At 40.0% G+C, this 18,845-nt stretch overlaps 1 protein-coding gene across 5 annotated transcripts in view; it reads right to left on the reverse strand.

Moving 5' to 3' along the window:
* TSC22D2 (TSC22 domain family member 2) overlaps positions 1–18,845 on the reverse strand; it is a 51,778-nt gene extending 32,933 nt beyond the window's left edge. For 2 of the 5 annotated variants that reach the window (XR_804448.4, XR_009494393.1), the window contains exons 1-2: positions 15,821–18,845; positions 5,345–5,416 (exon numbers count right to left, since the gene is read on the reverse strand). Coding sequence is in view for 2 of the 5 variants with exons in the window: in NM_001144101.3 (NP_001137573.1) it covers positions 5,345–5,416; positions 15,821–17,763 (2,015 nt within the window). In the remaining 3 variants the exon portion in view is untranslated. The remainder of the gene's footprint in view (positions 1–5,344; positions 5,417–15,820) is intronic. The other 3 variants (XR_804450.4, XM_005201819.5, NM_001144101.3) reach the window with 2 other exon arrangements.

Genomic DNA, 18,845 nt, shown 5'->3' on the forward strand with positions numbered 1-18,845 from the left:
GGCTGCATAGTCCATAGGGTCGCAGAGAGTCAGACATGACTGAAGGAAGCAACTGAGCATGCGCACAACTGAATTCTACCCAGTCACTGGTTTCCCAGTTTGTGGCCACAACTTAATTGCCTCTGATGTGGGAAATCTGTCCTAATAGGGAAAGAATTTTATTAACCCTCCAAAGGTCTGTTAAGCCTCCATTCCTTCAACAAATACACAGCTCTCGACGTTTTCTAAAACTAATGGGCAACAAAGACAAAACAGAATGAAGTAGATCAATTTCAAAACTTCTCTTACCTCTTTTCTTTCTTTCTTTAGAACTAAGCAGCGCAGTGATACTCTGCACAGTAGGGATTTTAAAAGTAACTGGCTCTAAACCTCAAACATTCCTAACAGCCAGGAAGACCACTTTATTATTTCTAGTGATGGCAGGGCTATTTCCCAGAGGACCCATTTTCTTTCAAAAATAAGCTCATGTCTTCCTACTGAAATACCCACCTGGCTGTCCAGGTGGAATATTAATTAGATTTTCTAGTTAGCTTTGTATTTAGAGGAACCAACCTACAAAAATGAAGTACAGTAGGTCTGTCATCATCTTTTCCTATTTATTCTAGTTATATAAATATTGCCTCACATTACATTAGCTTTTGTGGCAGGCCCTGTCATTTGCTAAGCAGTAACTATAAAATGCAGCCAACTAGTGTATCTCGGTACTTTTTACTCTACCTATTCAGCTAAGTTTCAACCTTCCTGAATTTACATACATGTTCTTTCACTTTCTGAATTTCTGCACATACTTTAGATGGTTAAATTCACAAATGCTATCATCCAATAATAGCTATGACTTCCTCCTTTAATGTCATTTGAACATTTTATAAGCATGTTCTTAGGTTTTCATCTAACTCTGAGATCCAGTCCTAAAAAAGGTGACATGCTAAGTCGCTTTAGTCATGTCCAACTCTTTGTGACCCCCATGGACTACAGCCTGCCACGTTCCCCTGTCCATGGGACGCTCCAGGCAAGAACACTGGAGTGGGCTGCCATTCCCTTCTCCACGATCTTCTCAACCCAAGGACTGAGCCCATGTCTCTTACGTTTCCTGCACTGGCAGGTGGGTTCTTTACCACTAGTGCCACCTGGGAAAAAGATGACTGGCCATTAAAAACTTCCTCTAATTTTTAGCATCTCTGATTATTTTCTACTAGATATCCTTAATTGGAATTGGTCAAAAATACAATCAGATAACAAATTATTTAAGTACTTAAGGTACAAATTATTAAGAAATGTATTTGGTATGGTTACACAACAGTTTGGGCTCATATCCTCAAAGTACTTAACAGTGTAATTATCAAGAAAGCACACTAACCAGTTACAATCTCTAACAAGTAGCCCACCATGGTTAATTCTTTGAAACTTGATTTTTTTCCATTTGGGTTAATAAGTAGGCGTTAATGATGTATCCGAGCTTCCTGGAGGAGGACAGAACAAATAGTCTCATGGTTTAGTTCTGATTTACTTCTAACTTCAAAAGTGGAATCTCATAACCAAAGGAAATGTTGGACACCTTTTCTAACACAAAATTTGTTCTTGTTGTTTCACTGCTAAGTTGTATTAGACTCTTTTGCCAACCCATGAACTGTAGCCGCCAGGCTCTTCTGTCCATGGGATTTCCCAGGCAAGAATACTGGAGTGGTTGCCATTTCCTTCTCCAGGGAATCTTCCAATCCAGCGATCAAACCTGCATCTCCTGCTTTGGCAGGTAGATTCTTTCCCACTGAGCCACTTGGGATACTCCTAACACAAAATACTTGATGTTATTTAATAAGAACATTTTAATGCAACAATTTAGAAACCAAATATAAATAGAGAAAAGTAAATAATCACTATAAAGACTTAATTGAAATCATCAAGTAACCGAGTAAAAGACCCAAAGACTTATTCACTTTAAGCTAATAATTCATGTGTACTACTTTCCTTATTCATTTCTCTTTTAAATTTTGGTGCTGTCATAGGGAAGGACAAAAAGACTCAAGCGGATGGTGTACCTAGCCACTGTTACTCTAACTGTTTAACTACATTTTAAGTATTTTCTTCATTAAGGCAGAAACATTTCTAAGTGTTTATCAGTAAGGATAAATCCTTACAAGCTACCTGATTTTTTCTTTACTCTAAAGGGAAGAGGTAAAATCTTTTCCCTTTAGTATTCCTTTATCTTCCTGACTCGATATTTACAACAGGGTAAAAGCTGTTTGCTATAAATTCTTACCCTTAGCTTACGCACACAAAGGACTCCCAGTGAGAGCCTATCCCCTAGTGATTATCAGGGTAACTTTCTAAACTAATTCTGTGATGCAACAAAGCAATGCCAGGAATTAAGTTTGGAAAGTTGGTTTTTTAAAGAAGAAAAATAGGAAGTCAAATTCTCAAGTTACTGTTCTGAAATGCCAACAGGCGAGGCTATCACTAAACACTGGCACAGGGCTTAAAAAGTGAAACCTGGAAGCTACATTATTCATTTTAATAAAACAGTCAATGCACTTAATTTGGGTTTCCTAAGAAAAAGTTGTATTATTTTAGCTATTAGAATCTACTGCTCTTTATTTGGTGATGGTTTCAGCTCACTGATTCCCTGAGGACTCTGCAAATGACAAATGGGGAAGACAGAACATGATGGCACCTACAGGAAAAGGGAAAGGAAGGCTTGACAGGAGCTTCGACTTTAGTATAATAACTGAATAAAGCACTGGATATCAACAGAAAGAGGAACTATCTAAATATAGGCAGAGGCCGACTGACACAAAGTCTCTCAGCTTGCTAATTCTAATTTAAATAGTAGAGAAAACAAAAAGGCCATTAGATAGCTCTAAGTCAATGTGAGAAAGATATATCAGTTACCTACATTTTGATTAAAAGATAGTCTGCTAAAAGAATTCTAGGCAAAAAAGATTCCAGTCTTTTGAGTAAGGCAAACCCAAGGATCTTCAGATATCTAGGGCAGGTTTAATAAAAATTGGCACAGGCCTTAAAAGCTGCCCCTACCGAAAATGATTTCCAAGATTTCATAAACAGGAGCCTGAAATACCATATATATACACACTAATAAACAAATTTATACCTCTTAGTGAGTAAATGATGTAAGGAATGTATAGGGCCCTTAAATCCTTTAATGGGGTCTATTTAATAATATCATCCTTAAAAAATACTGTTGGAGAAGGAAATGGCAACCCACTCCAGTATTCTTGCCTGGAGAATCCCATGGATGGAGGAGCTTGGTGGGCTACAGTCCATGGGTCGCAGAGTCGGACACAACTGAGAGACTTCACTTTCACTTTAAAAAATACTGACTTGCCAAATTAGTAATATCTAAAAAAGCTTAAATTTATAATAGTCAAAAATGAATAAGGCAATTTGGTGAGATATTTTTCAAAGCTTAACACACATTAATCTTCAACCTCTGTCTGCAATGAAAAAGAATAAACAGTGCCACAATACTTTACAGGTATTAAACTACTAATAGATATATTAGATATCTGCCAACTGAAGCTGTAGATGCTTAGAACTAACAAAGCCAGCCACTACTCCTCTTCTCAACTGAAAATTAAGCTAGATGAAAAGCTAAAAGGAAACAACTAGTCAGTTTCCATGGGGTTGAGTTTTTCATCTTGGTAACAACATGTCAATTTACAGTGAAGAATGGCTGATCTAGAATAAAAGTTCTGATTATATTTTGGCACTAATACCCTATAGACAACTATCCAAGTATCTGTTATACTTCTTTGGCTCTGGACAAAAGAGGATCCAAGGAGAAGAGAAAATATTTTCAACCCATGAGAAACTAGATATAACAACTTGCCTCACTTCTGATACCTTAAATATTTCTAGGATCTAAAAAAGAAAACATGTATTTAGTGGTAACGGGTGATGAGGCGGCAACTTCTCTGGCTGCTTTATAATGAAAAGAAATCTTTTAATTAGATCCAAATTATAAAAAGTAAAGTTCAAACCTTTCTAAATCATTTTGATGAAAATAATAGGTATTATTCATATTGCTATCATAGTAGCTCATGAAAGTTAGCTATTTCAAATAAATTATCTTATATCTAACAAACATTTTATAACATTTCTAAGAAGAGTGTGATTTTTCCTTTCTCTAAGGGAAAAGTATAAAGTACATCCCTAAAGTACTCACCCTGGCTACACTGGTAAGCCATCTGAATGATTAAAACTTCATGCTGTTTCATGCCACAATTTACATTTATGTCTCGATATTGCTATAGCTGTACAATTTAAAAATTGAATCTATAAATACAGCACTATACATTATACACTTCTTGTTCTACAAGTAACCATTTTAAAACATTTCCAGTTAAGTAAGGAACACATTATCAAAAAGATAGTTTGTTAGAAAATATCCTGAGTGATACAGTAAATCAAGCCTAAGAATTAAAAGACTGTTACAGACCATGTCTTAGCATGACATGTACATGCACGCAGCAATACTTTATTCTAATGAGATGGAGTTCAGTCCATGAGTGTTATCCAAACTATGCCAAAGGACACAAATGCGCTGCCAGGCAGAGTTAAAAGAATCTAACAAAGCTTTGTGTGAATTTTAAAAACATTGTTTGCACTCAACTTCTGTTAATTAGACACAGATTGATGGAGTGCTAATAAATATTCAGCAAAATAAGTGAACACAGCATATACTATCTAAAATGTGTATTAAGCAGAAAGATAAACCAAAGTATCTTTTGCCACATGCGAAGTCCAAGACTTCAGTCTATACTTTAAAAAGTTACAAAAAAAAAATTATAGAACATTTCTGTGAGAAAAACTATTTCAGGTGTTTATAAAACTGTAATGCAGATACAGTGAATTCTAGCAAACAAGCTTAAGGTTAAACTCTCTTGCTAAGAATTAAACGATTGCTACTTTGATACCTTAGTCTTTTCCCTTCCCCAATTTCTTAACATGAAATAACATTCTGCTTTGAGTCACTAAGGCTTTTTAGAGAGAAATTATATAAAACAGCACAAAGTTAACTGTAGGTTTTTTTTAATAGAACATATTTTTATATTAAACACACATGGGTAAGGGGATATTTCATGTAATAAAATCCAATAGAGTAAGCCCTTCAAAAATATACTTTAAAGTGCAAAGAAAGTATGTTTATATTCTATTTAAAATACATATTGTCCTTTTGGTTTATTTTGCTGCTTTGTCTCATGCTAAATACCATGTGATTCCCCCCCCTCCCAAAATAATAAAGATCAGTTTTAACGATGAGAAACTGTGCAAAGCAATTCATGCATACATTGTTGCATGTATGCATTTCATATGCAAATATTCATACCTATCCCAGAGGTTCTTTGATTCCTGAACCGTGTTCAAATGGAACGCTTGGTAGAAAGCAGTTGAAGGATTCCTGTGAGACCCAAGAATCAAATGGAAATGAAGTTGAGAAAGTACAGTAAAATCACTACTTTTCAAAAAAAGAAGGAATATTTTAGATTTCTAACACAGTGCAACCACTTTAATTAAAAAAAAAAAACCCATTAGCTTGATTAAAAACATTTCAAAAGAAATTTAAAAACTGGACAAAATCCAGCAGACCCCGACAACAATGCAGGAAAAGAATGGGGTAATACAGATAAAATTAAATACTAACTAGCATCCAGTTGTGTGTGTGTGTGTTTATATGCCTATGAGCGTGATCAACTCATAGCTTAATCAGCAACTATTTTGTATCAGATGCCTTTATAAATCCCTACACATGTCAACAGTTTAACAAAGCTGTTCTCAGGTATAGTGTTCACAAAATGGTGCTGCAACTAGAGGGGAGCTTTCTAATTTCTCTCATTTGTAGAGTGTCCCCTTAAGGGGTAAGAGCTTATACGCCTTTATCACCATCCAGTTCTAAGAATTCCCTGGAGAAATACTCCCTAGGGCTATCCTATAGAATCTTGACGGGCAAGCTCCCAGCATGCTTGTTTCACTTCGCATCTCAGAAGTTGTTTCTCAGGTGACTGCCAGTTTCTCTGCCACCCCAGCATATTTCCAGTCCCCCCAGCTCCCAACCTGCACACCTGCCATACCACTTCCATAATTCCTGATGCATGCTGTAGCAGAGTCACAGCAGCAAGCCAAGACTAAGCAAGCTAAGTGCTGATTACCTACCAGACTCTGTTCTAAGTGCTTTACGTTTATTAACTCAATACTACAACAGTCTTAAGAGGTAGGTGCTATTATTATTCCCATTTCATGGACACAGGAACTGGATCAGAGAGAAGACCCTGCTGAATGTCACAAAGCTAATTACGTGGCAATCTGATCCCAGAATTTATACTCAAACTACTATGCTAAGCATACAGCAGAGTTAAATTTTAACCTTTCTAGGTCTGTCTCTTTATCAGTTAAATGGTGATATTACCAGTTAGCCTTGCAGGGTGGTTCAAGAACTGAGACTATATATAAAGTTCCTGGCATTCTGTCAATGCTCAGTAAGTGACAGCCATTATCTTAATCATCAAAATGAACTTCAGATACAACATGGAAATTCTGAGATCCTAACTAGTGCCTTAGGAGAGTCTGCAGTATTGCTAGTACAATAAGAAAACTATTTCCAAGTTCTACTGGAATAACAACCAAATATCAACAAGTATCATTGATCACCAAATAAAACACTCAATAGAATTCCATGATTACAAAATTCAAGATATATTATCTACTGAATTAAAAAAAAAAAAAACAAGGCATTTTAAATTTTAACCAGAAGGTACCTTTTAGATGATCCCAAACTAAGAAAGACAGACACTAGATGCCAGCATGTCATCAGTGCAACTGTTTGATTAATTAGGAGTCTTCAGTATGTGTTCTTTTTGCTTTCCCTACTTCAACTCCTTTCTATTCTACTACTCCTGCACTTTTCTCTTGACTAAGTCCAAGGCAACTGAAGGCACTGACTAGACCGACTAATTATCAAGAAAGAAAGAAGAGGTTGTTATCGTTTAACAACTTGTACCCTCTCTAGATGTATTTACCATGGCTTTTTTTTTCCCACTGTACTTAGAAAATCTGTCTGCCAAATTAAATGAAAGCCAACTAAACCAACTGAAAACTCAATTTGGCTTTCTTTAGCAGTCTCACCCAAGATCATATGGGAACAAGTTTGCTATTCACACAGGTCTGTTTGGAGACCTTGGGTTTAAAATAAACAAAGTGACACAAAAAGGAAGGTAGTGAATACAAGAAAATAACAAAGAGTAAACTTAGAACTTACTCTGTAAGTCTGGAATTAAACATTTGGGTTGCAAGAGCTGGCAGTTAACAATTCCTTTTTACATATATATTCAAAATATATAAGCCATATGGAGTTATACAATCTATGCAGTATAAAATTTTTTAAATAGTTGAGATTCCAGGGATAAACATTTATATAGTGTTCAAAATATGAATTTTTTGGTTTCTGGAATACTTAAGCTGGGATGTTATCCATACACGGAGAGCTTTTTAGCAAATAGCAACAATTAATCTCAAAACACTGATTAGCAGGCACAGATTAAAGGAGTCAAGTCTATGAAAACTAGTTGATCACGAATTTCAAAAGGGCCATTTGTAAATACTGAAGGGCCAGATCAAAGACTTTTGTTTTGGAATGGTGTAAAATTGAGGAAATCAAGAGTCCAAGGAAAACACTGTTAATAGGGAGCATTTCAAGTTTATAGTCTATGATATTTGAAGGCATCAAGAAGCAACTGATATTAAAAATTCGTTAGAAATACTGAATTTTATGGAGATTTGGACACAAATGCTCTTCTGCTCAAGAAATAAAATTTGAAACCACTTTTCTAACATATTTGATGTCAATGTAAACTAAATATAAAGTATTTATATATAAATATAAGATATTCATTTAAATATAAAGCCAAAGAAGCACTTCTTCAAAGACTGAGGTATGGTTTACTCTCAATTTATTTCAGCCTGCTACAGGAAAACATTTATTTTCCTATTTGTAAAAAAATTTTGCCAGCTCCTAGACAAAATTTCAACACCAGCAGACAATAAACATTCTCTGAGTTTATATACTGAATAGTCTGTCATGATAATTATCAAGTACATGAATGTAATACCTGAGAAAGTAAGTTAAATGTGACATATGTCTACCTGCTAAAGATACTATCTCTGTAGGGTTGCCAACTATAATAGCAAGAAAAAACATATGTACCTCAACTTCAGAAATCTCTAAATAGAAACCAAGGAAACACAGTAAGCAAAGGAACAAGGGCCATCTCTCCAACATTATCATCTACAAACTTTAAATGATTTAAAAAACATCTTTTAGGTAAAAGGTTACAACACAACAGATCAGTGTCTACAGATGCTTTTCCTTTACCCTATCTCATAGCCAGGAAAGTAATAAAATTAACCCTGGCTGTGGAGTCAGAAAGCCTGAATCTGACCTTGTGCCTTGTTTGACTTAATAGCTATGTGACTCAAATCCTCAGTTTCCTTAATCATAAAAAAGGGGAGAAAAACAGTCACTACAATTGCTGAAAAGATGAAATGAGATTATGTATACATAGGCTCTAAAACAATTAAGCCTGGTCTGTGTTTAATACAGGGTTATGATTTCTAAATGTGTTATATAAAAATCAACTTTTGGTAGAGTATATTAACATATACCAAATACTTTACCATTATTAAGGTACTACTGGGGCAAACAGACTACTTAAGGCAAGCAGAATACATGAACCTGGAGCCAGGTATACACCAAGTTATTTAATCCATTCTATTGGAGAATTCTACCTCTGGGATTCAGATCTCCCCCAGGATTTCCTTATATACAACTTTATCACAAGATTTTAATTAAAAATACAATAATCACTATAAAGAGTATTGGAATGGTTCCAAGATACATACTACTTAAACAATAAAAGCTTTAAGAAACTTCAAGAACAGCAATCACAAACTTAAATTCCTTTCTGTGACATTTAAGCCCTTAAACATTCTGGTTACTGTCAAATTAATCACATCATGTTCCACATCTGACAGTCTTACTCTTCCACATTGTTACACAAAACTGCCCTCCTACTTGGAAAATCATCTGCTTCTTTCATCAGTGACCCAACCTGAATGACTCTTTTAAGATTCAGTTCAAGAGTTAGCTTCCATAGAATGCAAAAGTAATAATGGGTTGCTTCTGAGGACAGAAATTGGGTAGAAGGACAGAGGTGGCAGAAAGGCTTTCAATTTATACTTGCATATTTTGAATTTTGAACTGCGTAAATGTATTACCTATGCAGAGAATAATTTAAACAGAAATCAATCTAACTATTCCCTCCCTACACAAATCTGACTAGATGTCCTAAATTGTTCCCATTAATAACTTAAATATTCCATCACAGCCTACAATGAAGTATACAATTGGTAATTGTTTCCATAAATCCTGAGATCTTAAAGGAGAAGATAAGTCTTATTTCTGTATCTCTGTCTGTACTACTCAGAGAACGCAGAGAAAGTTGAATGATTGACATACTGCCACTTCAAATGTTTTTCTGGGCATTCAACCTGCTTACAGAGTATTTGTAAACTTCATTTTTGGGGTCACACACTAGTCTAAGGGCAGGAAAAGGGTTTTACCAAGAGGAAGGTTTAAGTTGGCAGCTCTCTCATGTATGGACTTAGGGAATCTTAAAGTCTGACCAAAGGCTCAAATTTTAATTTTACCAATGAGGAAAACCAAGAAAATTAAATGACTTGACCAAATAAATCAGCTAAATGATGGAAAAGCCAGGATTAGAACACAAGTTTCTGAACCACTTATTATATCATGAATTTTTCTGGCCCGAACCAATGTCTCCTTTTCTCTAATTATATCCATGCCATGCAATTTCATTTTTGGATCAAAACCGAAGACTCTTGATTCCATCATCTGTAATGGTCACTCATGATATGCCGTATGGTACATAACTAAACACACTATAGATTATTTGATCAAGAACCCCCTCTCCTTTGTTTTCAAAAGCTAGGTAGACCATATAACATGGATTTGTTTTGGTTTACTTATAATACCAGTTATTAAAACTGAATTCTAGTTCTATTTTAGAAACTAGTCAGCCTTAAACTGAGTATCCTTCATACACAGATTAAACAATTTACTTGTGTAACAATGAAGATGGATAGCCTAAATCTTTACAGATAACATTTAAAACACACTAGCATTATTTACAATAATTGACAAATTAATCAGTTTCTCTTCTGGATATCTATATTCTTTAATCAGATTTTAGTAAGAGTTTATGGGAAAGGACGTTTTAAGTAATTTAACATTTAGACTTCACTTATTTGTCTTGCCTACTGTGATGAGTATTAATTATCAGGACGTTTACTAATCGTCTATGTCCATGGTGAACAGTATTAACTCAATGATCTACAAAATTTTCACATAACTGTCATATATAAATGTACAACTTAAAGAGTATGAGTTCGTTTTTTTTTTTTAACAAAAGGTAGCTTGAGTACAAAGACATAAAACTAAAACTAAAAACTTTAACCTGACTTGATGCTTTAAATTTGAGTGGTAAGCAGTCCAAAGTAGCATAGATGAAATTTAATTCACCTGATTTAAAAGGAGAACCAATCACATACTTTTTAGAAGTAGAGCAGATAATCAATATACCTTAATGTTACCAGTCAAAATCGGAAGAGTATACATTAAAATATATTATGAAAAATCATGTAATAATGTATAAGAATGATACAAATTACTGTTCCTAAATCTTTACAGAGGAGTCCCAATTTTTACCCTAAGCAAAGCCAGGTTAAGAATATAACAAATATTGAATCATCTGGTATGTTCAAGAATTATTCTGGTAAAGACCTAATTATACAAATGACTCAGGAATGCATATTCTTTGTGGATGCAGTAATTTGTATTACATGATTTAAAAGAACAGCTTCAAATCACAAGACTACTGATTTAGTATAAAGAAAAAAACTTAAGGGATTTATTACAATTCAGAAATTTTGCTACACATATCCCTTCAACACTGTCAACAATTAAGACTTATTAAAAATCTGCTCTTCCCACTAATAAAAAGATTCCTTAGAACATTATTATTCAGGCTACATTTAACCAGATATACCTGTTTTTGTAAAGCCTCTCTTCTATTTAAAGAGTAATTCAATTAAGAAATAGTATCTTTCTGGAAAAGCAAATACATACTGGTCTAAAACAATTATTAAAAGAAGAAATTAGACCATTGTTCCTTACTAGTAACATGGTATGGTTCCTATTCCTTTTGAGACCATATTCCATATTATTTCACTATATTTACTTCTGTCTTGGTTATCTGCTATTACTTCCTACTCCCTAAACCCCTCAGCATCTACCATTTTAGGGAAAAAAAAGTCAATGTTCTTTTATACTCCCCTATCAAACCATTCCTCAGGAAAGAGATTCATTTTGATTTCTTTACCATCTGATTGGTGGGGCAGCTCTTTGTTACTAGAGGACTCTAGAGGCCCTCCAACTTCTGGTGCTTAGAAAGACTAAGTGTGCTCAGTCATGCCCGACTCTCTGCGACCCCATGAACTGCAGCCAACCAGGCTCCTCTGTCCAGGAGATTTTCCAGGCAAGGATACTGGAGTGGGTTGCCATTTCCTTCTCCAGGGGATCTTCCCAACCCAGGGATGGAACCCAGGTCTCCTGCACTGCAGGCAGATTCTTTACCAACTGAATTACCAAGTACCAGGTCATAAATCTAGTATCATGTTTTATTATTTCCAAATTAGTGCTATCAAAATTCCCAAAGAACAGACTGGTCTTACATTTATTCTCATAAGGGAGAAAATATATACCCCACTACCAGTACTGAAAAAAAAAAGAAAAACTTCTCACTATAATTCAAAATACCCTCCATCCCTTTCAAGAAAAAGACTGTTAATAAATTCGTTAACTTGGCAATGTATCTTACCCACACACATAAAAGCCCTTATATTTTCCAAAGAAGTTAACCAATGTTCAATCCATACAATTTAGTTCACAGAAAATTTTAAACAACTGTGTCACCGTGAATAAAAAAGGCCATATGCCTGCTGATACAATTCCTGGTTTTAAGAATTTCAGACACTTTTTGATCATTGGCCTTTCTGGAAATGTATGATAATGTCCTTGACTTAGAGCCAGGTTTTATGACTAAAGCATACCAGTGAGGCACTCTGATGAATGCATCAATATCAGTTTTTATACTAAATAACAATGTCACTCATTTGATGTCAATCAAACTTTGACTACAAAATCCTTAGTAAGAGTACTTAGGCATAAGATGGTATCTAGTATGTGGTTTAAACATCAACTATAAAGCCACAAGGCAAAATTCAATATCGATAAGGAACCATAAGCTCCCAAAGAAATACAGATTCAAGTAAGGAGCTTTCACTTTTAAAGACTAAATGCAGTTAAGTTTTTTCAGAGCTCTGGAAAGTTACTTACAGGTTTTTAAAACACAGTAAGAGTGACAGTTTTGCCTCCTGATACACATTTACGTAATTCTCTTAAATGTCAAGTAAAAAAAAAAAAACTTCATTTAAAAAAGTATATGTATATCTCATACACGTATCTATGTATACAACTATACAAACAAAATCTGTGTTTATAGCACATACCAGGACACACCACTTAACACTCACAATTTATACTCTTTTATCAGCAGTCATTAGCAAACTACACAAATAAAACTATTAACAAGATATAAAGATATCTGCCACTAGAGGATCCTTACAATCAGGTTTTCAACAGTCTTCTGGTTGCAGTAGACAGTTCACAATTGCAGCCATTCATGAGTTTCTGGAATGTGGCCTACAGAGTTCACATTGGTCAGTTATCTATGGAAAACGATCTGTGCTGTGTTCCTTTTCCAAAAGGGCCAGTAAGATTTTGCACCACCCCCTTTTACCAAATTGGAGTCTGTTAAGCCTATAGGTAGTTTAAAAATTTTTTGTAACCTTTACTGTAGAAATGTCTATGTATTTTTTATGAATCATGTTTTCAACCACTATTACATCCTCCAGTTTACGCAAAATCAATTTAAATAATCTCAACAACTGACCATTAAGCTAGAATGATATAAAATGTTATGCTAATTAACAATATAAGGTCAATGGGCAATGTTAACTGAGAACTTCAAGACTTTTCTTACTTGGCATACAAAACCATCAGTCCCTTTAAAAATAGGATAGTACATAAGGTCTGATTCTTTAAAATAAATGGTCTCAAAATGAGCCAATACAGATCCTTGTATTAAGTAACAGAACCAATATCTACAAGATAGAGTGTTTAATATATCAACTTAAACCACCTGAATCTTTTTATTTTCCATTTTCCTTCCTTTTCTCAAAGAAATAGATTGTGTTTACTAACATCTTAATGGTTTTTTAAAAAGCAAACATCTTTTAAAAAAATATTTAAGGATCTGAAATTTGTCAACCTATTAATAATTACTCAAGACCTCTCACTCCAATATTTTGTTTACATCTGAATGACTGCAAATAAAACTGTATGAAGATTTCAATTAAAGGCAACTTAAAATCATATTAAAAAACAAATATAAAAAGACCCCAAAACTATTTCTACTTAATGGATTTATTCCTTCACCAGGTGTGTTGGTCCAGTGACAAAACAGTCAAATGTGTAAGATTACATCTTAGAAACTGGCATGTTAAATCAGAAACCAATGAAAGACTATAGCAAAAATTAGAAATGCACATTTGATAAGCAATGAAGATTTTAAAAGACTGGGTGGGGGAGGGAAGTGCCACATTTAAAATAGGAGGATACACACAGGAAAACCCCAGCACTGGTTAACTGTTAAAATTGATAAGAACTCTGATACAGTAGTATCTGTAATTCAGATAGTGGTAGGTTTGGAAATAAGATTCTTCAAATTCTTGAAATTACCAACTCTTTTAATAAAGAGAAGAAATAAATGCATCCTTGAGGTCATATCCTAAAGGATACAACCCAGAGTTCCCATTTATCAACAGATCTCTCTGCTTCATACCATATCATCACATTAAAGTTCTGGCGAATATAAATGCAAAAAAACTGAGAGGTATGAAGGACAGAAAAATACACTCAGTTCACAGGTGTGCATGTGTTTTTTTGGGGTGCTGAGGGGCTGGGAAACCAGTCATTATTTCTTGAAGAGATATGAGGTGGGGGGATGTACAACAGGAACAGAGAGGTAAACAAATGATTATTAACCAACTCATCAAAAAAACTGGTTTCTGGCAGCTAGAAAAGGGAAGATGCTGATTATTACCAAAGGTGAACAAATAAACTCATATGGCATTTCAGGTGTGCACCAATGTGTGAAAAGTGAAATATGGCAGAAAATGTAGAGAAGGATTTTTCTGAGTGGCTTGTGGAATCAGTCTTTACTTGGTAGTCCCATCCACATAAAATTTCTCAGTGACTAGCTGAGCTCATTTATGGACATGTGGTATTCTCTAAGGGTTCTCAAAATAAAGACACCCCACAAGCAAATCTCCTATTAAAAAAGATGAACTTTGAAGAGAGGATGAATTTCAGTGAGCATTTCAAACCTACAGAAGTATGTAACAAAAATACAAGGGTAATTCAAAATGAAAAGAATGTGAAGAAACTCAGAAGAAAATAAGAAGAAAAAGTTTTAACAGGTCTCATCGTATTCTAGATACCAATTACTCCAGAAATCTATAAAGGTACTTCTGATCCTTTACCACATATAAAATTAAACCTTTCTCAAAACAAAAACCCCAGAAAATAAATTTCTAACTGTGAAGTACCTGAAACTTTCTCTGTGATTTTTAAATGTAATTTTTGGTAATAAGCTAGTTTTTTAAAATTTGCATTATACATACTACGTCAAATTTTCATGTGACATTTCCTCAAAACCACTTGAAATCCTTATTAAACCATAACCAAACATCAACTGTAGTGGACTTGGTATGGCAGTACACCAATCTGCCCTTGAACTGTTTAAAAAGCATCCCCCCTAGAGGGAACCAGTTGTTAACGTTCGTATTTTTACTATAAAATCACCCTAATTTTTAAGAACTACAGCTTTCCCTTCTGTCAGAGTCTCATATCTCCCCTTTCTAAAGTAAAAAGATTGATGAAAATAAGAACATCTTTTCAATACACTTTCTGCCTTTAAAAAAAAAAAAAAAGGCATCTTAAAAAAAGTCACTGGGAAGCCTCCTGGCCTGTCCTCTTTTATTAAAGGGCCGAAGACAGGATCTTCAAAGCCGAATTTGACATTTCATCATTATCTCTCCACCCTTTCCAGATACACTGGAGATATCTTACATGGTTATTTCTCTATTACAGGGCCTCCTGGTTTTCCAGAATGGGAGTCTTAACTCATTTTATGTCTTAGTCTCAAAACTCACACTGACAAAACACTCTGCCATTAAGTGTTCAAGTGTGATCGACATCTAATAAAGGGACAATCGTACGGGGCATAACCTACTAGCTACCACTTACAAAACGAGAAGATTAAACTAATATCCACCCTTTCGAACCAACAATGCTGCATTCCTATCCATTTTGGTGCTTATAAACAGCTATGACATCAATTCTACCATTTTTTACATCAGTAATTTAAAACGAATGTCTTTTCAAGAACCGATAAATCAATTTTATTAAATACAAACTATCTTTTATATTTAGAAATGTTAAGGTCCTCAAATTGGAAAAAAGAAACAAAAGAATCTCCCACAATTGCATCCTAAACTACAATGTTTGGTCAAGCATTCCCATCAAATATTTCAAATAAGATTTCCATACCTGTCTTCATCACCATCAACAGGAATAGCTATGCTGAATACAGAGGTGGCGAGACTGTTCATGGGTGTTAACTGAAGGGGGTTTGCCAGGGCATCTGCAACAGGAGGCTTCACAACAGGCTTATTTTCAGCAATGAGAGAAAGTGGTGGTTGAGGTAGGGGTTCTGATTTTCTTCTAGTATCGTCAACTTGCCCGACTAAAGGCTGGGTCTGAGTCTGAAACTGGCTCAGGTCAGACTGCGGTAGACTCGTCGGGGCACTGGCTGTGCCGGGCACTAAGGGCAGCCCCACGTGCTGGATGCTGCTGCCGCTCCTGCTGACCGGAGGCTGGCTGCAAAGCTGCGGCGCCTGGCCCAGGGGCGCGGGAACATTTGGCATAGTAACAGAAGTCGTCGACACACTAGGCACGCTGGGAGCGGGCGCGGCTGCAGGCACGTTGGCAACTCCGGGCACCACGGCGAGAGGGCCGCTGGGCACGACCGACGGCGCGCCGCTGCCACTCATCTGCGGCGGAGGCGCGGCCTGCGGCTGCCCGACCCCGGCGGGAACCAGGCCCGACGGCGCCGTGCCTCCCACGGCAGCCGCGGGCACTCCGGCCTGCTGACCCGGCGCGGCCGGTCCTCCGGTCGCGGGGCCCGGCCCAGGGGCCACCGCTTCTCCGGGCAAGGAGGGCGCACCCATCACCTGCGCGCCAGTGGAGGCGGCGTTCTGGCCGGTGCCCGCGGGGAGACCGGCGACCGCGGCGAGACCCGCTGCTGCGCCCGCGGAAGAGGGCTGCGCCGGGCTGGGCGGCTGCAGGCCGGCCACGTGCGGCTGCAGGTACTCACTCTGGGCGGCGGGCGGGACGGGCAGCAGATGGCCCGGCGGCATCTGAGGCTGAGAATACGCGAACTGCTGGGGCGGGGGCGCGGTGGCAGCGCCCACGGCAAGGCCGGGCTGCGCCAGGGTTACATTCGTCAGCGGCAGGCCCTGTCCGTTGGGCCCCGGGGGCCCGGCGCCCTGGGCCTGGCTGGGCGGCGGGGCTGCCAACCTCTGCGGCGGCCCGGCCGCGGCTCCCGGGAACAGCGGCAACGAAGCCGAGCTTGGCGCCACAGCCCCACCTACGGGCGGCGGCGGCGGCTGCGGCTGCCCAACGCCAAAACTCTGCGGCGGGGCCGGGGCGGGTTGGCTCATTTTCTCCGACTGGGGTAGCTGTGACACAGCAGTCAAGGAGCTGTCAGTTCCCGAGTCAGGCCCATGCGCGCCCGGCACGGAGGCCACCACCACCACCACCGACCCTCCGGTGGCGCCCAGGCCGCTGTCTCGCTCCGCAGTCTGGTCAAAAGTATTGCTGTGCCTAATGCAATCCCCGGACCGGGTCAGGACGCTGCTATCGGAATCCCGCTCATAGTATTCCATACACGTCCATCGGCCGCGTCTATAAGGCTCCCCGCTGCCATGGTCCAGCTTGATCACGCGAAAACGCGAACTACAAATGGTGGGGGGCTGTGATGAGGCGGCAGTTCCTGGCGTGGCGGACGGCCCTGTGAGCGGGGGGGCGCCGGGAGCCCCCGAGGAGGGGACTGAGGTGGCGGCCGGCGACAGGGTGCTGGCCAGCACCCCGGCCACGCTCCGGGCCGAAATGGCTCCTCCTCCGTTCGCCGGAGCGGCTGTAGCGGCCGCCAGCTGTCCATCCAGGAGGAGGTTGGGGGAGACGGTTCCGGGAGTCTCCGCATCCCCAACATTGTTGAGCGTCTCTTCGGAGGAGCTGCGCTCGCAGACCTCCTCGGGGCCGTAATCCGTGGCCCGAGAAACGTCGAATATCTCGGAAGAAACGTCCTCCGTGCGTGACTCATCCGGGTCGTCCAGGCTCTCGGTGTCCTCGGTGATGCTAGTAGCCACCTGGGCCGTAGTGACACTGGTGATCTGGAAGCAGCTCTTCTTCTTGGCCGGCATCTTGGACATGGTGAGGAAGGCTGGAAGGGCAGAGAGGCACCCGGCTCCTCCGCGATCTTGCCAGAAACCAGGAAGGGCAGAACACTGGCCCCCAAAGACAAAGTCCGCGTCCGTGCTGGGGTCTGAGGCCCGCCGCTCTAAGAGTCACGGGCTGATCCGGGCGCCGGCCGCTCCGTGAGACATCCTCCTCCCGTTTCCTTATCCGAGTCGGTCTCTACGGCTCTGCCCCCGTCTCACTCGTGCGGCGGCTCCTCCTTCCTTCTCGCCTCCCGCAGTCGCGGCGCCTCAATTCAATCCCCCCCGTGGCGGCGAGAGCACTATCCCAGGGGCGGGTCGGCTGCTTCCTCCTCGCGTCTTCGGGCCGCCGTGGTCAATCCAGCTCCGCGCGGTCAGCAGGCCTAGGCTGGGGGTGGGAGTGGGAGGGCGAAGGGGAGGCGGCGGCGGCGTGAGGGGCGGTGCTGCCCCGCTCCGGCTCTTCGAACCAGTGCCGGCGTCAGCTCCGGGCTCTCGGACGCCGAGGGAAGCAGGAGTGGCGAGTCCGGAGCCAGGGATTCCTGATTCAGCCAGGAGCTGCGGGCGGGTGGCGGAGCTTCGGCGCGGGCGGGCGGCCCTCCCTCCCCGGCTCTAGCCGGAGCTCAGTCCCAGGGACATGTCGACTGTCTCAGGCGGAAACCTGCTCCGGGGGAGGGGAAAGCCGGCTCGGTCCTCCCCTATACAGGGGGAGCCACCCCCGCGGGCGGGCGGTGGCGGCGGTCTCGGCCTTCCCCTCGCGGCTCCTGAGAGAGTGAGGGGCGGCGGCCGGCAGGCCGGCAAGCGACGGCGCGCCGGCTGTGTGAGGTAGCTGCGGTAGCTTCTTCCACTCTTCCTCGGTGCGCCCGGTTCGCAGGCCGTGTAGAAACTGAAATTCAAACTGCTGAAGCGGCGGCTGCAGCTCCCTCCCCTCGGCCAAGATGGGGCTGAAATGGCCGCGCCAGGGATGCTGGGAGGAGCAGCAGCCCCGCTGCCGCCGCCGCTGCCGACTAAAATGCCGCCGCTGCCGCAGCCACCGCCAGCGCCGCAGCCGCCGCCGTTCCGTGACGCACCGGCGTCGT

This window comes from Bos taurus, chromosome 1 (assembly GCF_002263795.3).
Source record: "Bos taurus isolate L1 Dominette 01449 registration number 42190680 breed Hereford chromosome 1, ARS-UCD2.0, whole genome shotgun sequence".
Lineage (NCBI taxonomy): Eukaryota > Metazoa > Chordata > Mammalia > Artiodactyla > Bovidae > Bos > Bos taurus.